This window comes from Psammomys obesus, unplaced genomic scaffold (genome assembly GCF_907164565.1).
Source record: "Psammomys obesus unplaced genomic scaffold, mPsaObe1.curated_primary_1811, whole genome shotgun sequence".
Taxonomy (NCBI): Eukaryota; Metazoa; Chordata; class Mammalia; order Rodentia; family Muridae; genus Psammomys; species Psammomys obesus.
Window position 1 is genome coordinate 25,728,482 of NW_026596069.1, and position 22,419 is coordinate 25,750,900.

At 49.9% G+C, this 22,419-nt stretch overlaps 2 protein-coding genes across 3 annotated transcripts; one reads left to right on the forward strand and one right to left on the reverse strand.

Moving 5' to 3' along the window:
* Positions 1-243: 243 nt before the first annotated feature.
* On the reverse strand, positions 244-3,473 carry Lamtor2 (late endosomal/lysosomal adaptor, MAPK and MTOR activator 2). 2 transcript variants are annotated; one of them, XM_055625304.1, is made up of 4 exons: positions 2,948-3,473; positions 2,494-2,656; positions 657-746; positions 244-424 (listed from the first exon to the last, which is right to left on the reverse strand). In XM_055625304.1, the coding sequence occupies exons 1-4, from the start codon at positions 3,013-3,015 to the stop codon at positions 368-370; spliced, it is 378 nt and encodes a 125-aa protein (XP_055481279.1). In that variant the 5' UTR covers positions 3,016-3,473; the 3' UTR covers positions 244-367. The 2 variants fall into 2 exon arrangements, with proteins under 2 accessions (XP_055481279.1, XP_055481278.1); XM_055625303.1 differs by having other exon boundaries at positions 244-746; positions 2,948-3,172.
* A 409-nt stretch (positions 3,474-3,882) lies between these two features.
* Positions 3,883-18,097, forward strand: Ubqln4 (ubiquilin 4). The gene is made up of 11 exons (XM_055625302.1): positions 3,883-4,049; positions 5,388-5,539; positions 5,865-6,061; positions 6,491-6,753; positions 8,223-8,381; positions 11,747-11,972; positions 13,019-13,158; positions 13,598-13,681; positions 13,794-13,909; positions 14,280-14,466; positions 16,403-18,097. Exons 1-11 carry the CDS (start codon positions 3,942-3,944, stop codon positions 16,553-16,555), a joined length of 1,785 nt encoding a protein of 594 aa, XP_055481277.1. The 5' UTR covers positions 3,883-3,941; the 3' UTR covers positions 16,556-18,097.
* Positions 18,098-22,419: the final 4,322 nt, after the last annotated feature.

Consider the following 22,419-nt stretch of genomic DNA (forward strand, 5'->3'; position numbering starts at 1 on the left):
CTTCAAGAAAAAGAAAAAAATTTGCTTAAATAAAAGCAATTCTGAGTGACAGGAACAGGAGTTAGGTGGGGCCCAGCACTGGAGAAGCCAAGGGCTCTGGGCAGCCCTGCCAAGGACCAATGGGAGATTCAGTGATGGAGAAATGAGGGAGCCCACCTTTGCAGAGAATAAGGAATCCTCTGAAGCAAGCCATCCCACTCCTTCCTATATCCTGACTCCTTCCACCCAAGAAAGCAGCTTAGACACAAGGCAAGAGTTAAATTTTATTCAGAAAACTCCCACCTCCCTGTACCCAGCACGATAAGGAATCTCCAGGCCCTGTCCCTCCCAACCGCTGTCCCTTTGAACTCCAACTTCCATCACGCTATTATGATGCTGCTACTTGCGTGAGGGGCTCCTCCAGGTACTGCACCAAGGCCTGGGCCTGCAAGAGGGTGAGAACACAAGTCAGTCCCTGCATGACTTATGCTTAGAGGGATCCTCAAACCAGGCTGGCTCCCCACCCCACACCTACCAACTACCTAGCCCCCAGCCCATCCCCAACATGGACTGAGGAAATGTTGAGAACTCCAGAAAAGGGTACATGTAGGTAGCAGACACAGTGAACAGGCACTATGGCTGAGCTCAGGAAGGTTGTAACACAGGAATGTACTCACCTTGGCCTTGAGCATCCCAAAGCCCACAGTCTCCTTGGCATACATACATAGCAGAAGGTTGGCCACCCGGGTAATGGCTACACGACCCTCCTGGTAGGGATGACATGATTCATTGGGGCATTCTCTTCACACCCTTAGTTCCCGCCTTCCCCAGGGTTCTGATCCTAGAGATACTGTCTCCCAAGCCTTGCAGAACAGGAATTCAACTGGGAAGCTTTGCCCAGCACTTAAGACATGGGAGTCTAAAACTCAGTCCAGCCTCAGCACAGCCACTTCCTAAACAAGTTATTCTGAAGACCAAGTCTCCTGAAAACAGGGGTTTTCTTCTCTAATGCCAAGAACTGTCTCAACAGGTGAGTGACCAGATACAATAAGCCAACTTGTTTGTTGCTCCTGTAGGAGCAACAATTCCCAGCTCCAACACTGTGCTCACAACCATCCATAACTTCAATTCATTCTGAGCCTCCTCAGGAGCGCTGTGCATGCATGTGGTGCACAGATGTAACATTTGAGCAAAACACTCATACACACAGAATAAAAGAAATAAATCCAGGGGCTGGAGAGATGGCTCAGAAATTAAGAGCACTGGCTGCTCTTCCAGAGGTCCTGAGTTCAATTCCCAGCAACCATATGGTGGCTCACAACCATCTATAATAAGATCTGGTGCCCTCTTCTGATGTGAAGGCACACATGCAGATATTGTATACATAATAAATAAATAAAATTAAAAAAAAAAGAAATCCAAAAAAATCACAAACTCAACTTACACGTCTCCTCTTTTCCCATGGTATAACTTTTCAAAATGAAAATCAATTAAGGTTCATCAACATTTGAAAAAAAAAAAAAAGAAGGAATGACTTATGTCAAATGTAGTAAGAGTAGTGACGTTTCATGAAACTTGTCTTAGTGTATCAATGTGTGTACGAGGCTCTGACTCAAAAATTGCACCAGGCAGTGGTGGCACATGCCTTTAATCCCAGAACTTAGAAGGCGGAGAAGCAGGTAGATTTCTGTGAGTTCCAGGACAGCCTGGTATACAGAGTGAGTTCCATGACAGCCAGGACTACACAGGGAAACCCTGTATCAAAACAAAACAAAAATTGTGTCTGGGACTTGATCTCAGCACCCCAAAGCACTCTACCACTGAGCTCCACATTCTGTCTCTTAAAATACATTTCTTATGGCTGGGCTGTAGTTATATGTCTTTGAATGCTCTGTCCTATAGCACCATCCCTCGACTCAGCACCCAGTAGGAGTCAGAAGTGTCTGGGAGTCCTGTAAAGAATGTGCTGGCAGAATCACAACGGAGAGCTTCCCCTGGAGGAGCAGGCACCCCTGGGACCAACTGATTTGGTCCTGTACACCATCACTGTCTAGAATGCTAGGAACCAGGCATGCCTCTTTAGTCCTATCTCCTATAACCTTCCCCCAGCCTGTGACATTCCATCCTTACTGATCTTCGTTTGCACTAAGTTTGCCCTAGGCCCTTTGCAATTGCTTTTGTCAGAAAACTTGCAGAGATCTACCTGCCTCAGAGTGCTGGAACTAGCGGCATAAGCCACTATGTCCAGTACTGTTAGAAGTATTTTTCCAACAGATCACTGCAGGTCTCATTCCCTTCCCCTTTCCAATCTTCCTTCAGAACTTTTAGCAAATGTCACCTTTTCAGTGAGATTGACCCTCACATACGTTTGCACCCCGCTTTCACTTTTTTTTTCCCTTCCTTTTCAAATATCTTTTTTACTTATTTGGCAAGTGCGGTAGTGCACACCTGCAATTCAGTATTGAGGAGGCAGAGGCAGAGGTAGGACGATCACTGCAAGTTCAAGGTCCATACCATGCAGTCCATGAGGATAAATTTGAGATTGTCTTCATTAAACGCTTGATTCCCGTTGCGATCGTACGCGGCCCAGATGTTACTGGCGATGGCCGCGGTGACCCGGGCATCTGTGTCTCCATAACCGGAGTAGGCCAGCAGCGATCCCTCATTATTCAGCAGCCTGGCGAAGATGGGAAGGATATCGACAAACTCAGGAAGAGTGAAAGGTCTGGGATCCTGTCCCAGTTCCCGCCACTGGAGCTTTTAGGAAGCAAGGATCTGCGCTGGACATATCCAGGAACAGGCAAAGCACTCGTCGATTTCCCTTTTCGAAGAGACCCTCACTTCCCGAAACTGCCGCTCGCACCACTAGCCTCTTCCCGGCGTAAGACTCCTTCCCTACCCCGACCGCAGGCAGCTGCGCGCCGCCCCACTCCAGCGCTCGCTGCTCGGGTCCTTGTTGTGCACTCACAGGGTGCTTTGGACTCCTCCGGTGTTGGCTTGGCTTAGCACCTGCGTCAAAGCTTTGGGACGCAGCATGCCTACGTCTCTTAACCTTGATCTGCACCCAAACAGTCTTCGCCAGCTGCTCTCCACCAGCCGCTTCCGGCGGCCCCGGAAGCCCTGCAGCGAGACTCCTGGGAGTTGTAGTCTCCGAGCCCGGTTATTGAGGTTCTGGTCCAATTCCCGCCCAGCGCGGGGAACGCTGGGAATCGTAGTTTCTTGCGACTTCTCAAGGAATTCTGGGAACTATAGTTCAGCTTTCCAGTCGGACCATGCGGCTTTAGGGGTTTGGGGAGCGGAAGTGTAAGACAGTGGCAAGATTAGAAGGACTTTTAACCTCTTCCACGAAAAGGACGCCTTCGTACCCACTGGTCAACACGCGACTCGATAGTAATAAAGTTCTGTATCTGTCAGGCTCATCCGCGGTCATTCTTTAAACCAGCCTTGCACGTTAAACGCCGTTGTGGGGTCCCGCTGTCTTGCGCCCAAGGCTCCGAGGAGCCACGTAGGCAGCAAACTCAGGTCTCCGAAAGCCTTCTTAATGGTCCCCTCGGGGCGGCTCCCGGGGGGCCACGGCCACTCGAGTCTGCAGAGGTCTTAGGGACGTCCTGAGCCAGGAGCAACCCCAGGCCTGGCAGAGAGTGCGCCTCCCGAGAAATGCAAGCCCTCCCAGGGAACGGAGTGAGGCGGCGACACAGACAGCCCTTTGTCCCGGCGGCCGGGAGCCGCGGGCGACCCTGAGCCGCGCCGCGGCCGCCCTCTCCCCGCTCGGCCGGGCCGCCCCGGCTGCAGTGCCCCCCCAGGCCGCCCGGGGCGCTGTGGCCGCGGCTGTCCGGAGGGGGCGTCGGAGCCTTGGGGAGGAGCGGGAGGTGGGGAGTTGGAGGCGCCGGAGCCGAGCCGGGCCGGGCGGTCCCGGAGGAGGAGGAGGAGCTGGGCGGGCTGGCGGGCGGCCGGGCGGCGGCATGGCGGAGCCGAGCGGGACCGAGACGAGGCCCCAGATTCGGGTCACCGTCAAGACCCCCAAGGACAAGGAGGAGATCGTGATCTGCGATCGAGCCTCGGTGAAGGAGGTAGAACGGCTGGCGCGGGAGGGCGGAGGGCGGGAGCGGCGCGCTGAGGAGTCGGCGCTGAGATGGAGACCTCCGGGACGGCCTGGCGCCGGGGACGGGGGCCCCGGCCGGGGCGGAGCCCTGGGGGATCCCGGCAGCGGGCGGGCGGCAGAGGCGGGTAGGGGGCGCCCTGCCTCGGCTAGTCCGGGGCTCGTGGCGCGTGTCGGGGCAGGTTTGGCCGCGCTACCGGGGCTGGGGGCGTGGTGGGGGAGCTTGGGGAAGGTACACCTTGCATGCGGGCGCCGGGAAGATCCTAGGCTTGAAGGGAGTGTGCGCCACGACTACTGGTTCCAGGCGCCGAGGCACAGTGTGGCCAGAGCGAGCTGCGGCTATGCTCTCCCAGGAGCGTCGTGTGGTCGGGGTGCTCTCTCGGTACAGGTTCTTCCTGCTCACAGATGGAAACGGCTGTGTTGTTCAGTTTTCTGCTCTATAGGATTTACTGAGCGCAGTAGGTGTTCAACAAAATAATGTTGAATAAGTGAGGGACTGTTGCCTGTGTTCCCACTGCCTGAAGCTGCTCCAGAATTGCACATAGGCGGGGCTTAGGATAGGCCATCTGGTTGGAAGAGAGGGATCTTTGGCTTAGCAAGTGCACTGTTTATAATTAAGAGTGTGTGCTGTGTTTTGTTTTGGAGGAGCTGATAGAATCTAGAGAGTCTAACTCGCCCCAGTGTGCCCTTTGATAGCACTGCTGCTCTCCCGTGCAAGAATTTAAAATCCTCCCGGAAAGGCTGGATTGGAAACAGCTCGTATTGAGAGTGTGTCTGATGAAGACATTGATGTCCAGACCCTATCTCCCCGGGATGCATTACCCACTCTCTGATGCGCATCTTTAAATCCCAGCACCGGGAAGCAGAGACAGGCGGATCTCTGTGAGTTTGAGGTCAGCCTTGTCTATATAGATTGTTCCAGGACAGCCAGAGCTACATAGAGAGACCGAATAAATAAGATGGAAGTAGTAGCTGGCACACTAGGTTACTCGGTGGATGGATGTTTGTTATAGTTATGAGAAAGCTGGGAGGAAAGGGCAGAGAGAAACTGTCGAGAGAAGGCTGACAGAGTTAGGACGGCGGGGCCGCCCAGGCAGTAGCGGCACAGAGACCTGGGTGGTAGGACGGAAGCTGCTGTGGTAGGTGGCAGCAGGGGCTTTCTAGGGTTCGAGACTGTGTCATGGAACCAATGGAAAAAGCAGACCCATCTCATAGTCGCTCTTTGCGGCTAGAGGGGCAGAGTTGAGAATAGAGCCCCTGAAGCGGAGTACAGGCAGACCCTACAGTGATCTCTGCCTCTTGACCACAGTTCAAGGAGGAAATCTCCCGGAGGTTTAAGGCTCAGCAGGATCAGCTGGTCCTGATCTTCGCAGGCAAGATCCTCAAGGATGGAGACACACTGAACCAGCACGGGATCAAGGATGGGCTCACAGTCCATCTAGTCATCAAGACCCCTCAGAAGTAAGTTCAGGACCAGAGCTGCCCTTGCTCCTAATCCGGACTTCTCTTCAGATCCTTTCTCACCTCTTCAACTGCCTAGATGCTGTTGGCCAGCCCTGGTGCAGGTGGATAAGGTTTTACCTCTCGGGGAGTCTGACTGGTTACCCCCAGACTGCCTTAAAGGCTAGTGATACTGACACCATCCCGTCCGTCACCTGGATGGGCCCCTGCGTCCCGCTAGCCTGGAGGAGAGGTGGGGCGAGGCTGCTTGGGGTGGCTTGAGGGTGCACAGCCACCCTCCCACTGGTACTCCCTGCAACCAGGGCTCTTCACTCTTTGTCCTCAGGGCTCAAGAGCCAATGGCTGCTGCTGCTTCTCCCCCGTCCACTCCTGACTCTGCCTCTGCTCCCTCCACCACACCTGCCTCACCTGCCGCTCCTGCCCAGCCCTGCAGCTCTGACGGTGCCACTGATGCTGGCAGTGGAGGGGGCCCTTCCCCAGTGGCTGCAACAGGTCCCCCAAGTGCTACTGCATCAATTCTCTGTAAGCTTTTAGGGAGGAGAGCATAATTTTGTATTTGGCAGGGGAGCGGGGTGCACAGAAGATAAATGGTCCCTGGTTCTAGTCCCATGAGGGTGGGCACTCTTCCAGATGTTGATCCTTAAGCTGTAGGGGGAAACAGTTGATAATGGTTTCCAGGATTCCAGATGTGGAATCAAGTTCAGGAGCAAAAGGACAATGGGGTTGGGGGTTCCTGGCTAAAGAGGGTAGAGAAAGGTGGGCAGCTGATGTGTTTCGCTGTTTGGTGCTGTGCTCAGCCTGGCCTCTGCCTTCATATGGCTCTTTGCTAGAGTTGTGGGAGTGACTGGAAGAGGGACATAGGAGATGCAATTAGGGCTTCTCCTGGAGACCCGAAGTCCTGGATCTTGGAAGGGCATGAGAGGTAGATTCTGACCATACTCCTTCCCACAGCTGGTTTTGGGGGCATCCTTGGCCTGGGCAGCCTGGGACTAGGCTCTGCCAACTTCATGGAGCTACAGCAACAGATGCAGAGACAGCTCATGTCCAACCCTGAGATGCTGTCCCAGATCATGGAGAACCCCTTGGTCCAGGATATGATGTCAAACCCTGACCTGATGCGCCACATGATCATGGCCAATCCCCAGATGCAGCAGCTGATGGAGAGGAACCCTGAGATCAGCCACATGCTCAACAACCCTGAGCTCATGAGGCAGGTGGGTCTGGGAATGCTGGAGGAGGAGAAACCTGGCATCGGCCATTCCTGGCTTATTTGTTCATTCTTTTGTTTTTTCAGTTGAGCAGCTGTTTTGAGCACGCTTGATACAGTTATGGACAGACATAGGTTAGGAACTCCTTGCCTCTGAGGGAAGTGGGACAGATGTGCAGACAATGCCAGATGACTAGTGATACGCTAGGGAGAATCCCAGCAACCCCTAGGATCATAATTAGGAAGGGCTTCTGACCCTATTGTAGGGCTTATAAAAGAGCTTCTAGAAGTATCACTAAGCTAAGATCCAAAGGAAGACAGTAGGGGTGCTGGAGAGATGGCTCAGAGCTTAAGAGCTCTTCCAGAGGTCCTGAGTTCAATTCTCAGCAACAACATGGAGGCTCACAACCATCTGTATCTGATGCCCTCTTCTTGTGAACATGAAGACAGAACACTCATATACATAAAATGAATAATTTTTTTTTTTTAAGGTAGACTGGATTAACCAAGGAAAGAAATATAATGTTCAAGGCTAAGGACGCGCTTGTGGTAGCTGGTTTTTGCTACTTTGTCGCCCGCTAGCACTATATAGGAGAGAAACAAGGAAAGAGGAATTGGGAAAATTCCTGAATCTAATTTCTTTCCTTTTGATTCTTCTTTGACCATAGCTACTAACCAAAACCAGCCTCCCTAAACTACCAACACATCCACCAACCCTGCCTCTTGGGGACCTCGCATTTATGTACACCGTGAAAAGTTCCCAAAATTATCTGCAGCTGGAAAAACTATACTTCTGCACGAGGCAAATTATGGTCTGCTGCTATCCTACACCTGAGATTAAAATGAAGGCACATTCTTAGAGGAGGTTTTTTTTTTTTTTAAGAAACCAAAATTTCAAAATTCTTTAAAATGTCACTACTGCAAAGGAAAGGCCCAAAATGATGTTTGGGAACACTAGCTAGACACGCCCAGCAGGGAAGGGCACCCAATGGTGACTTTTTTTTTTTTTACTTATTTATGTATTTATTTATTTTTGAGACTGGGTGTCGCTATGTAGCTCTGGATGTTCTGAAATTCTATATAGACCAAGCTGGCCTCAAACTCAAGAGTTCCTTTTGCTTCTGCCTCCTGGGTGCTGGGATTACAAGCCTACATCACTATTCCCAGCTGGAGACCATTTTCTGGACACCGTTTACCAGAAGACACTGTTCTTATGCTCTCAGACACCTCTGTGGATCCCCTGAGCCTGGGAGAGAAAGTTTCTGAAAGGGAACACTGTCCCTCACTTCAGAAAAGGCCACAGGGAGGCAGGGCTGGGGTCCAGGTTGGATTGGAGACAGGGCATCTGGCTTACTGTGCCCCCTGCCCTGTTGAGAGGTTCCTGCCTTCCTCACGCAGCCTCCCTGCTCAGGTCCCTTTTCCTGGTGTGGTGTTGCTCCGGTTCTAGGGCCCATCTCCTGTTTTTCCCTCCACCAGACAATGGAGCTTGCTCGGAACCCCGCCATGATGCAGGAGATGATGCGGAATCAGGACCGCGCCCTCAGCAACCTGGAGAGTGTCCCGGGAGGGTACAACGCCCTCCGCCGCATGTATACCGACATCCAGGAACCCATGTTCACCGCTGCCCGGGAACAGGTGGGGCCAGGAGGCAAGCCGCAGGAGGGCTGGCTGGATTCAGGACTCCTACTTCCAACCTAGGCATGCCCCAGTGCTTTCTCCACCTTTTTACTTGCCCAATCCCCAGTGGGTGGGCCTGGCTTGAAGGCATTCCCAAGAGTGCAGATCAGGGTCAGCCAACTTGATAAGGGCAGAATATGACTGAGGTCCCCAGGGAAGTAGGTGAGACGCTAACCCCAATACAGTGTAGCTCAGATGTTATCCATGAATTATCTGCATCTGAATCACGGGGGGAGAGGGGACTAGTTAATAACGAGGTCCCCCACTTAGGCCTGCCTATTGGGCCAGCCTCTTCAGGCTTTTGTTTTGTTTTTGAGAGAGATCTCACTAACTCTGGCTGGCCTGGAACTCTCCATGTAAACCAGGTGGGCCTCTGACTCATACAGATCGACCTGCCTCTGCTGTTATTAAATGCTCAGTGAGCCCTGTTTTCGTTTTTACATTTTCAAGACAAGGTCTCACTATTTAGCCCAGGGCATCCCAGAACTTGAAATTCTCCCAAGTCAGCTTCCCAAGTGTTGGGATGTGTCGTGGTCAGCAGGATCATGCACTTCAAAAGAAACAAAAAAAGATGTATTTACTTATATGTGTGTGGAGGTTTTGCCCACTGCACATACATGCAGTGCCTGGGAAGGCCTGAAGAAGGGGTCAGATCCCCAGGAACTAGAGTTAAAGATGGTTCTGAGCCACTGTGTGGGTCCTCCGAAACACTCAGCTCCTCTGGAAGAGCAGCCATTGCTCTTAACTGCTGAGCCATCTCCAGCTCCACGAACCTCCAGGAATGTGCATCTTTAAGAATGCTTTCTGAGTGGAGAAGATGGTAGAGCACTTGCCGTGCGTGGGGGAAGCCTAGAGTCAACTCCCAGCCCCACCAAAAAGGAAAAAATCCTCAGCTTTATGAGCATGGTGTCCCATATCTATAGCCCATTATTTAGGAGGACCTGGAGTTCAAAGTCAGCCTGCGCTATGTGAAACTCTTGAATAAATAAAGTAGCTCAGTTGGCAGGTTGATCGTCTAACATGCACAAGGCCCTGGGTTTGAGCCCCATGTAACAAAGCCTGGGTGCAGTAATGTGCTTCTGCACCAGCACTCAGGAGGATCTAGAGGTCATGGTCATCTTCAGCTACATAGCAAGTTCAAGGCCACCTTGAAATACATGATATCCTGGCTCCAAAACAACCAAATTAACTAGTTGAGAAAGGTGATCAGCACTCTAGCTCATTCTGAGCACAGTAAAACAGAGGCACTGGTTTTGCTAAAAGAATTTGGCATCCACAAACCTGGGTCCATATACCTGCTTTGCCATTTTCTAGGAATGTGATTTAAGTGCTCTCTCCCTGGTTCCTACTTCCTCTCTTCACAGCAGAGGTCATCCATTATACTAGTAGCTCTTATGCTTTTAGTCTCAGAACCCAACTGTAATCTAAAAAATTACAGAGAATACACTAGGCATGGAGTAAATTCCTGTAATCCCAGCTCTCAGGGGCAGAGGTAGGAAGATGCTAGGTTTAAGGCCAGTCTTGTCTGCAAGACAAGTTCTAGGTAAGACAAATATAGGTGAGACACTCTCCCCTCCCACCTCCCAAAAAGGTACATGCATTCCTGTAATCCCGTTACTCTAGAAATAGACGCAGGATGATCAAAAGTTCAAGGCTAGCCTGGGCTACATGAGAGTGTTAAAAATAAAAACAAAAAAACAAATGTACACAAGTTACAGAGGGCCCTAACAAATTTGTTTTCGTGGGTTGGACCTACCAGAAATTAAAACTCAAATCTGGGGGTGATGAGAGAGAAAAAGAGAAAGAAAAGGAACTTAGAAGAAATTGTGGCGGATAACCTTAATGTCTGATAATGTAGGACAGTAGGCTTCTCAGGTCTGTGTGTATTTCATTGACCATCCCATTCTACACAGCTTTCATCAGAGAATAAGTGAAAAGAGAAAACTGACCTAGAGTTTTAAAACTTTCTAATCTTTCAAGGGGACATAAGGCCACATTTTTGAGAACTGGTACATTATAGGGGTATTATATTAGAATAAATGTGCCAACCATATAGTCAGTGCTCAGTAAATGACAGGAGTAGTCACTCTGGTAGTTGAAAGAAAGAGATTTAATCTGTAGGTGTGCCAGGAAAAGCAGCAAGGTAAAAGCTGGAAGAGAAAACCCAGGCTCAGTGGTGCACGCCTGTAATCCCAGCACTTGGGGAGGCAGAGGCAGGCGGATCTCTGGGTTTGAGGACAGCCTGTCTTGGGAAAAAAAAAAAAAAAAACAACAGAGAGAGAGCTGGAAGGGTGGAGACACTAGGCAGATTAAAGGAATGTGAAATCTGAAATGGCAGTAAAGATTAAAAGCATGGTTTGTGAGGCCAGCTGGTTATCCAAACGGGCATCTGTTGAAACCAGGGATCCACAGCTCCCTAGATGGCTGGCCAGCCAAGACCCTGTGACCCACTTTGAAAAACAGGAATGTGAGAAGGCTAAGCTGCTCAGCTGTCTTCTTGCTGGGGTAGTCAGGGGCTTACTTAAATTGAAATTGAGCAAGTGAAGGAGGGTCCAGAACTTATTGGCACACGTGGCCCCCTGGGCATACAGGTCTCTGGCAGAGCCCTGTCCTGGTTGCTGGAGGGATGGAGGGGAGAGGTTTGGTGCTACCTTTGGGCAACATACCATCTGATGAAGTGCAGTCCCGAGTGTGGGAGATATACTGGTCTACCCATAGGACAGGGGAAAGAGAAAACCTAAAGGGAATCCTTAGCTGGAGCTGTGCTCCCCTGGAGCATCAGGACATGCCTGATTGTCTCAAATGCCTCTGAGGGGACCTCGGAAATTCTAGGGGTTAGGATTTGGCGAATGTGGTAGGGAAAGAGGGACCTGGGAACAGATTGGAGTCGTATGTGAGGGCCAGGTCTGAGAACCTGCACCCATGAAGCTATTCCTTACTGAGCACCTTCTAGTGTCAGAGCTGTGGGTGGAAAGGTGAGTCTGACATTGCTTCTGCCCCTTAACTGCTCCCAAGAGCAAAGCTGCCTCATTACAGCACAGAAAAGATGCATGTGAGCATCTGGGGTCTCAGTAGAAAGCAGAGGCCCACACTGAGCACAAGCAGAGGAGGTGGCAGGCTCCTGCAGGGCTCTGGCTGCCAGTCTGTCAGCAGCAGCCAGTTGTCCTCCACAGGGTTGGGTGAGGGTGGAGCTAGTCCTTTGGGAACAGAGACTAGATTTCCTTTCCCTGGGGAGGGGACTCTTAGGTGTGAGCACAGAGGGAGCCTCTCCCTTGTCCCTGGTTTGTTATAGTCCTTAACCCAAAACCTTTCCCTCCTCCCAGTTTGGCAACAATCCCTTCTCTTCCCTGGCCGGGAACTCCGACAACTCATCCTCCCAACCACTTCGGACTGAGAATCGAGAGCCCCTCCCTAACCCCTGGAGCCCCTCGCCCCCCACCTCCCAGGCCCCAGGGTCCGGTGGGGAGGGCACCGGAGGATCGGGGACCAGCCAGGTGCACCCGACAGTCTCGAACCCCTTTGGGATCAATGCGGCTAGCCTGGGGTCAGGTATGTCCTCCGGTGGAAGGAGCTTAGTAGGGTCACACCAGGGCAGCCCTTCTGCCCCAGGACTGAATGGGTCCATACTGCTCCAGTGTATTGAAACAGGTGAGACTCAATTAAAACTACAGAAGGGCTCAGGAGCCTGGTATAATGGCCTGGCCCTTCATAGGAGGAAGCCTGTTCTGGCCATGTCTCATGTCCCTAATAGAGACCTGAGTAAATGGCTCATGAGTAAACCACGTCACACCTCCCAGTTCCATCCAGTGTAAATGGATCAGAGAGGGGGATGAGGTTTAGGGGGAGGGGTGCAGAAGAATCCAGATGCATCCAGAGATGGGCAGATGCGATGTTAGAAGAAAAAGATGTGCAGGTTACACACTGCTAAGCCCCAGGGAGTTCTCCCCGACTCCCCGTGACAGGACAGTGTGACAGGCTCTGGGGATATCTCTTGGTAGAATCCCCCAATTTCTCTGTACTCTGGAAGATACTTTAATTGGGAAAGTCCTTTGCCCTTAATGTGCTTCAGCTTCCTTACTGACTAAGGGAGGCCTAGCTCTTGCTCTATAGCTTAAACACTGTTTCTAAGTGTTGGATGATATGAATCATCTGCAGGAGAGGGAAGAGCCAAATGGTAGGAGCTCTTTGACTCCTGTTGGGGCTTCTGCTGTACCATTGCCATCCCTGAGTGGGACTTGGCTTACGAAGCGGGCATCTGCTTCTAAGCCAGGTTTAAAACAGCCATTGCTCTCCATGTCATCCTAGCTCTCATTGTGTCTGAGCCTGTTGAAGGCACAGACCAGAGGCACATAAGTGAGACTTGGTTTCTAGCCAGTTAGCACTTAGCCAAGTGGATGGGACAGGTCCAGAATAAAGTGATGTAAGCTAACTTACATTGTGAGGAGCGCTTGGACCATGTCATGGTGCTTGGGTGTCTATTTGACCATGGCGTGTTTCCTGATCACTCAGTGTCTGGAATAAGGTAGATTAAGTGAGGTGTCTGGTTTCCATTTGGACCCCTTTCTTCCTGTTTGGCTTCTCCCTCTTTCTTCTAGGGATGTTCAATAGTCCAGAAATGCAGGCACTCCTCCAGCAGATCTCTGAAAATCCGCAGCTGATGCAGAACGTGATCTCGGCCCCTTACATGCGCACCATGATGCAGACGCTCGCCCAGAACCCTGAATTTGCAGCTCAGGTATAAAAGCAGCTGAAGGAAGTGCTGCTGGGGAAAGGGCTCCCCATGGGAGAGCAGTTTGCAGTGGCAGTGGAAGCACTCTGGGACCAGGCTGCCCAAGTTCATACTCCAAGTTCTGCTACTTCACAGTTGTGTGAGCTAAGCAAGTTATTTAACCTCCCATTCTCTTCTGCAAATGGTGGCAGCCACGGTGCCTTCCCCGCTGGGATGGAGGATGGCATGGGAGGTAGCTCAAGCATCGTCAGGCACAGGCTGGCTCCTGATGCACTCTCGCTCAGCACACAGGCCCATTCCTTTTCACTGCCCCACACAGGCTTTTGGAGCACTTTGAGATTTTTTGAAATGCTGGTCAGATTTCCTGCTGTGGTGGGAGGGTCTGAGGCTGTGGGGACTCAGGGTAGGCTGACCCAGGCCTCCCCTACTCCCTTCACTCCGGCAGATGATGGTGAACGTGCCACTCTTTGCGGGGAACCCCCAGCTTCAGGAGCAGCTCCGCCTGCAGCTCCCTGTGTTTCTGCAGCAGGTGAGCGAGGATGGTAGAGGGGAGACCAGGAAAGCCGGCGGCTGGGCGGGCCTGGGCTGTGGCTTGTTCTTCCCCACTTTCTCCCGCTGTCCTTCTCCACGTTTCCCAACAGATGCAGAATCCAGAGTCTCTCTCCATCCTCACCAATCCCAGGGCCATGCAGGCCTTGCTACAGATCCAGCAAGGGCTGCAGACCCTCCAGACGGAAGCCCCTGGGCTGGTACCCAGGTAAGGAGGGTTGGTAGGCATTGAGTTCTCTCTCTCACACATGTTCTTTTTCTCTCTCTCTCTCTCTCTCATCTATCTTACACACACACACACACACACACACACACACACACACACACACACATCTTTGCACCATTGTCCCTTGGTCCACTTTCCCTTTTTGTTCCAACTGCTTTTCCTTCTGGATCTCACATTTTCATTCTTTTCTTTTCCTTTTTCTTTCAAAGTAAGTCTCCCTTTCATAGCCCAGACTAGCCTCAAGCTCTTACCTTAGCCTCCCAAGTGCTGAGATTATGAGCATTGTTCATGTCCAAATCCCGTCCTGTTCAACACTGCCATCTCCTAATTCTTGTTCTTTTCCTGCCTCCAGCCTTGGATCCTTTGGGACATCCCGGACTGCGGTACCCCTGGCAGGCAGCAACTCTGGGTCTTCGGCCGAGGCCCCCACCTCTTCCCCGGGCATGCCAGCCACGTCTCCTCCCACAGCAGGTTCCAGTGCCCAGCAGCAACTCATGCAGCAGATGATCCAGCTTTTGGCTGGAAGTGGAAACTCACAGGTACCCGTGGCAGCAGCGCATCCATCCTGAGCCGCAGCAAGGACACTGTTAGAGTAGAGGCAGCAGGAGGCAGACCCGGGCACAGGGCCTGGCCTGCCACCTATTAGCTTTGGGCAAGGTACCATGTGTCCCCAAGTTCAGTTTCTACAGCTTCGTTTTTGTTTGTTTTGTTTTGAGACAGGGTTTCTCTGTGTAGCCTTGGCTGTCCTGGAACTTGCTCTGTAGACCAGGCTAACTTCACACTTACAGAGATTCACCTGCGCTTTTTTCTCCCAAATGCTGGGATTAAAGACTTGTGCCACTCCCACCCAGCAGTTTGTCCAGCTTTAAAGTAGGGTAGGAATAGTGACAGCATTCAGCACATGCTTGGTACATGCCGAATGCTCTGTCTGGGAGAGCCCACTGACCTTGTTTCTCAACAGCTCCGTATCAGTGTGTTGCTGCTAGGGACGACAGGACAAAGGTTAGCTGCCTGCTCACTTGTGTAGCTAGTAGATGATGAAAAGTGAGGGCTGGGTCTCAGGTAGCCGCAGTATCTCTGACCTCTGTGTTTCCTCTGGAAGCACCATTCTACAAAAGTTTGTGGGGAGCATTAAGAGGGCTAGGTCAGGTTATTCTCTAAGGCTCATTCAGCACAAAATCTGTGACAGAGAATGGGCTATCTGAGCACTGATCTGGGCTATGTGTGCATGCTACATACCCAGCCCAGCATTAGTTTTTTAATTTTTTTTTCAGTTTATTTATTTGTTTTGTTTTGTTTTTCAAAACAGAAGTTTCTCTGTATAACAGCCCCCTGGCTGTCCAGGAACTCAATTTCTATACCAGGCTAGCCTCAAACTCCCAGAGATCCCCCTGCTTCTGCCTCCTGAGTGCTAATTGGCATGTGTGTGCTACTTATACCCAGCCTCCCAGATTATTTCTTTTTATTTTGTATGCATGAGTGTTTTGTCTGCATGTGTGTCTAGGCACCAAGTGTGTGCCAAGTGCCCACAGAGGCCGGAGAGGTATAAGATCCCTGGAAACTAAAGCTACAGACAGCTGTGAGCCACCATGTAGGTGCCAGGAACCAAATCCACACCTTCTGGAAGAGTAACCAGTGCTCTTAACCACTGAGCCAGATCTCTATCCAAGCATTAAGTTTTAGGGTATTTTCTTTTTTTGGGGGGTAGTTGGGAGTTTTGAGACAAGGTTTCTCTGTGTAGCCTTGGCTGTCCCGGACTCACTTTGTAGACCAGGCTGGCCTCGAACTCACAGCGATATGCCTGCTTCTGTCTTTCTGAGTGCTGGGATTACAGGCATGAGCCACCATGCCCAGCAACGTTAGTCTTTTTTTTTTTCTTTTTTTAATATTAGTTACATTTTGTTCACTTTGCATCCCTGCTGTATCCCGCTCCCTCATTCCCTCCCAATCCCAACATTAGTCTTTTAAAGCACCTATTAATATCTCCTGAAAAGCATTAAGAATAAGCTGACCCAGGCCTACCAGGGATTTGGAAAGTTTAGCAAAAATACTGTCTGTCTTATTGTTACAGTTATTTACTAACTTGGGATCTAGATTCCCTGTCCTTCATTTGCAGTTCACTTTTCCTCACTCTAAGCATAAGACCCTGTAGGGGAGGGTGGGGAGTGGGAATGGGACGGGGTTGTGGGGAGGATGGGACACAGAACGTCACACAAATGGATACAAGGGCCATCCTTGATCAGAGGGTATTAGGGACCTACTGGTATTATATAAACACTCAAGTTCAAACTGTTCCTCTAGGAGGCAGGTATGGTATGTGTCGGCAATCCCAGCTCTCAGGAATCTGAGGCAGGAGAATTGCAAGTTCTAGGCTAGCCTGGGCTACATAACAGGACATTCTAAAAAAAAAGAAGCAGGAAAGGGGCTAGCCCTAGAATGGATCCATGCCCACTTGCCAAGGCCTGCCTCCTCCAGGTGCCGATGCCAGAAGTGAGATTTCAACAGCAGCTGGACCAGCTCAACTCCATGGGCTTTGTCAACCGTGAAGCCAACCTACAGGCTCTAATTGACACAGGAGGGGACATCAACGCGGCTATTGAGAGACTCCTGGGGTCCCAGCTCTCCTGATCTCTGGGCCCGAGCCTCCTGCCTTCCCCACCTCTCAGCGCCAGCCTTTGGCTCCTGTCAAGCCCTACCTTCTATAGCCTGTCTTTGACTTCTACAAACAGCAGGGTGACTTTAGAGGCGTGGGCACAACCCATAGCTCTCTCTAAGGATTTTGATTTGTTGCTGTCTCATGAAATCTTCTCTCCTGGTCCTCTTTGAGCAGAGGTATTTAGTTTGCACAGTTGTGTCAGTTGGCCCCACCTCCTTGCCCACAAGTACTTTGGCAGTGTGCGGTGTTCTCCGAGGAACTGAGAGGAGGACCCCGTCTGGCTTACCGGAAGTCTTCCATTGGTACCACTAGAATTTAGATTGCCTTACATTTCCTCTTGCTCTCTTCCTTTCCCTCCCTCACCTCAGCCCAACCAGTGCTTGAATTTCACTCTTTGGAGAGTAGCTGGGGAAACAGTGGTTTTCTTTATCTACTCCTATTCTGCTTCATCCAGCACCTTTTCCTGGGCTCCTTTGGGACTCTAAGGTATGGGGAAAAATACCTGTCCTCTTGTCCAAAGGGAGCTGTGAGCCAGCACTCTGGGGAGGATTACCAAAAACAGACAAGACCAACAGAGACTGGTGTGACGAGCAAGAGCTGAGAGTTCTCAGAAGCAGGGACTGGGGGAAAGAGCATGAGACAACGGTGTGGGAGCTGGAATTGACAGTTGGGTCTAGAAACAATAGATTTCAGGTTGGAGAACCCAGGCCTAGGCCTGACAGAAGAGCAACTGATGAATTTGAACTGAAGAAAGGAGCTAACAAAGCTGAACAGTGTGAGCCACAAGGACTCAAGTTGGCTCCGTTGCCTCCAACACATGTGCCTGTGCACACACACATTCGTGTCCATGAACCCAGAACCTGCCCAGGGATTCAGGCTTCAGCATCTTGAGCCCCACTCCCCAGAAGATCTGATGGTGTTTAGATCTTTCTCAGCCGTATAGAATATTTGTTTATGTGTACACATGCAAGTTGGGGTGTGTGTGCTCTTTGTTGACTTCTGGCTCACAACTTTGTCAACAGAGAGGAGCGGGTACGAGGACGAGGTTAGTGGAAGAACATAGCAGTGGGAGAGCTGGGTACCCTGGGTCTCTGGATATTCGGTAACCAAAAAGCATATTGGGTAATTCTAAACATAATGACTGGTACCCCTGCCACCATTACTTTGATGAAAAAATAGTAAGGTTTCTCCTCCAGAGCTGCCTTTTGATTCTTTGCTAGTTTCCTCTAGGCCAGAAAGTTCTATTTGAGGAAGGGGTAGGAAAGGTGATGCCTTTGATAGGGAGTTGGGTTTTGCTCAACAGAGTACAGAGGAGGAGGCTCTCAACACATTGTCTCTGCCCTGTGGTCCAGCTACTTGCAGGACCCCTGGCTAGCAGGTGGAGATAAGAAAAGGAATGCTACTCCCTGTGGGGGAGGGTCCCAAGCAGATCAAACATGTCTACCCTTTCCCTCTCTTACTCCCAACACCCACCCTGGCCTTTGTAAATAAATGTGATTTTTGTTGTGAGATTACATTGGTGATGTTAGTGTTTGTTTTCTGAGGGAAGAATCAGGCTGAAGCCAAGGCCACTGTCTGTCTTGAGTTTTGGCTTGGGCTTGCTGTACTGTCACTGGGGCCCAAGCTCCAACCCTCTGCAGCAACCCACCGCCTCAGTGTCCAAGTGATGGGATTGAAGGCTGAGCCGCCATACTTGCCTTACCTTTTGTGCCATGAAGGTATGAGTACAGTCTGGTGATACAAAAACGAACCATGCGTGGGAAAATGGGACATTGCTTCAGGCCAGTTCTCAGTGCAAATTCTTTGTTGTTGTTGTTTGTTTATTTTCAGCCAGGGTTTCTCTGTGTAGCTTTCTCATACTAGCCTTGAACTCACAGCAATCCACCTACCTCTGCCTCCTAAATCCTAGGATTAAAGGCATGCTCCACCATTGCTGTCTTCTCAGTGCAAATTAATTTATTTAATTTTATTCTATGTGCATTAGTGTGAAGGTGTCTATCCCTTGGAATTGGTGGTACAGACAGTTGTGAACTGTCATGTGAGTGCTGGGAATTGAACCTGGGTCCTTTGGAAGAGCAGGCAGTGCTCTTAACCACTAAGCCATCTCTCCAGCCCCCTCAGTGCAAATTCTAATGCCAGGCAAAAGGAAAGAAAAGGCTTGGAAGCCTCAAGGAGCAGGGAAGACTGGCTTAAAACTCGGCACTTAAAGGCTGCCTTTAAAAAAAATGCAAACCAGGCTGTGGTGCAGCAGGCCTTTGATCCCAGCACTTGGGAGGCAGAAACAAGTGGATCTTTGTGAGTTCGAGGCCAGCCTGGTCTACAGAGTGAGTTCTAGGACAGCCAGAGCTGTTAACACATAGAAACCCTGTCTCGAGAAAACAAACAAAAAGCAATTGTTTTTCTTTACTGTGTGTATGTATATATACGAATGTGCTGTTGAGCACATGTGGCGATCTGAGAACAACTTGGGAGCTGATTTCTTTTATCATGTGTATCCTGGAACGTGGGTCATCAGGCTTGGCGACAAAACCTTTCTCTGCTGCACCATCTGCTGGCCCTAAATGCTGCCTTTGACTTGGAAGTCACTGCTGTGGGCCTGAGGATTGTGGAGCTAAAAGCTAAAAGGTGATAGAACTGTTAGTGCTGAGGAAGTAGCAGCCTTGATACGAGCAGGACTTAACTAGGTGGATTGGGAGTCAGCCAGCCACATTCTAGAGCATTCCAACCCACTCAGCCCTATGACCTTCAACCTGAGGTTAGGTTTGAGACCAGGTGTTAGTGTCTGCTATAAAGGTAGCCTACTTCCCAGACCTGAGGAGTGGTGGGCTGGCTGGGCATGGTAGTATGCACCTATAATCCTAGCACTCCAGAAGCTGGACAAGGCAAAACAAGGTAACACCCATTCTCCAGATAAGGGAATAAGGCCTTGGGGATACAGCTCAGTGGTTAGTATTTGCCCAACCCTCACAAGGCCCTAAATTTAATTCCTGGTGCTGGAGGGAAAGGTACTGGGTGGTTTGGTTTGGTTTTGTTACTGGTTTTAGATTTGTTTTTGTTTTTGAGAAATGATTGACTGGAAACTGGGGCAATCAGACTGGCCAGAGTGTCCTTCAGGCCAGGAAGTAAGGAAGTGGTTTAAAAACAGCAGCCTAGGACTCAGCCATTAAGAGCACAAACTGCTCTTCCAGAGGACCTGGATTCAGTTCCCAGCACCTGCAGAGCAGTTTACTACTGTCAGTAACTTAAGTTCAAGGGGGATCCCAAACCTACTTATGGCTTCCTCAGGAGCTACACATATGTGGTACACAGACATACATGTAGGTAAAACTTACACCCATGTACATAAAAAAAACCAAACCGGCAACATGGCACAATAAGAAGGCAGACAGGAGCCTTTCTATGAGTTCAAGGCTCTTCCGGGCTATTTAGCATGTTTCAGGCCATAATAAGACCTTGTTTCAAAAAATAAAAAAACAGTATTACACAGAGATAGCATCCTGTAAGGATATGGATAAAACACCCAAGTGAACTAGCTCCCTAAGCCAATGCCAGAACAGTGTGAACACCAAAGAAGTAGTGTTGCTGTATCCAGAAAGTATGGCAGTGCATGCTTCATACGTGCTTCAACGTTTGAATATTTTTTAAAGATTTATTTATTAGGTATACAATATTCTGTCTGCCTTATGCCTTCATACCAGAAGAGGGCACCAGATCTCACTATAGATGGTGTGAGCCACCATGTAGTTGCTGGGAATTGAACTCAGAACCTCTGGAAGAGCAGACAGTCTCTTAACCTCTGAGCCATCTCTCCGGCTCCCAACATTTAAATATTATATATTGGGTAATGAGCATATCTCAGTACTTAAGAATAGAAGTAATAGAATTTGATCTCATTCACTATAAAGTTTTCCAGAAAACCTCTTTTGGAAATAAACTGCTATATGCCGGGCGTGTGGCACATGCTTTAGTCCCAGCCCTTAATAGGCAGAGGCCGCTGGACCTATGAGCTCAAGGCCAGCCTGGTCTACATAGAGAGTTCAAGGTCAGCCAGGCCCATATAAGAGAGACCCTATCTACAAACAAAAATGGTGGAGGGATAGAAGAGTTGGCTCCGTGGTTTAGCGCACTTGCTTTGTTTTTATTTAATGCGTGTGAGTGGTTTACCTGAATGTATGTGGTGCTTTGGTGCCTGAGGAGCCCAGAGGAGGGCCCTGCATTCTCTGGAACTGGAGTTACAAATGGTTGTGAACCATCATGTGGGTGTTGGGAATAGAACCTGGGTTTTCTGGTACTTGCCAGTACACTTCACCACTGAGCCATCTCTCCACCCCCAATCGTCCCTCTTGCTGAGGACCCAGGTTCTATTCTAAATACCCACATAATAGCTTATAACCATCTGTAACTCCAGGCCCAGATGACCCTATACCCTACCTGGCTTTAGCAGGCACCAGGCATGCATGTAATATGAATACATACATGCAGGCAAACACAAAATAATTTTTTAATATTATTTTTTTAACACAGGCTCTCTCTATAGTCCTGGCTGTCCTGTAACTCTCTATATAGACCAGGCTCTCCTCAAAACTCATAAAGATCCACCTGCCTGACCTGAAATTCTCTACATAAGCTGGCCTCAAACTTATAGAGATCCACCTGCCTCTGCCTCCAGAGACCTGAGGTTAAAGGGATGCTCCACCATGCCTGGCTAAAATACTTTTTAAAATGCGGTGGATTAACAGACGTGGTGGTGTGGAAATCTCTGGCAAAAACATATGCATGCGAAACACTCCAAAACAATTTTTGTTTGTTTTTTAAGACAGAGTTTCTCTTTGTATCCTGGACTTGCTTTGTAAACCAGACTGGCTCGGAACTCAGAGATCCACCTGCCTCTGGCTCCCCGAGCCCTGGGGCCATGGGCATGTGCCACATGTGCCACTGCACCCAGCTCAGACACACATTTTTAAATAATGAAAATCAAAGTATTATAAATAAATACATATCAAGCCTGGAGGCAAACTAGCACTTGGGGGACTGAGGTGTGAGGATTGCATGCATTCAAATCCAGACTGGGCTGTGTAGTGAGATCCTGTCTTAAAAAACAAGGATCCAAACAAAACAAAACAAACAAAAAGCCAGGTGTGGTGCCTATATGGAGAGAAACCCTGTCTTGAAAAAAACAAAACACAAAACAGCAGTGGTGGTGGATGGTGGTGGCACATTCACGCCTTTAATCCCAGCACTCAGGAGGCAGAGGCAGGCAGATCTCTGAGTTCCAGGCCAGCCTGGTCTACAGAGTGAGTTTCAGGACAACACAGAAAAAATCATGGAGAGGAGAGGCCAGTGACAGGCCAAAAAAAAAAAAGTCAGAGTTGGAGATGTACTGTGACTCAGTGTTAGAATGGTTGCCTACCTATGGTGAGGCCCCAGCACTGCAAAATAATTACATAAGTCTTGTTGTAGACTCTTGAGAGTCACCTAGGCTTCAGCATAGTTATGTTTTTGTTATCTTGACACAAGCTACGAGAGTATGGGAAGTGAAACCTCAATTGAGAAAATGCTTTTTATTGAATTGGTCTGAAGGCAAGACTAGAGAGCATGGTTGGTTGGTTAGTGACTGATATGGGAGGGTCCAGCCCCTAAGGATTGAGGGGGTGTGCACTCCTGAATGTGAAGACCTACCCCATCTTTGGCCGATATAGGTCCAAAGGGAGCAGCAGCAAAGGTCAGGGGATCGGACAGCCCAGGACTACAACAGAATGACTGACTTCTGGGAGCAGCTTCAGTGAAACTGAAAGACCCCAGCCTCACCCTAAGTTAAACATAGCTAATGCCATTT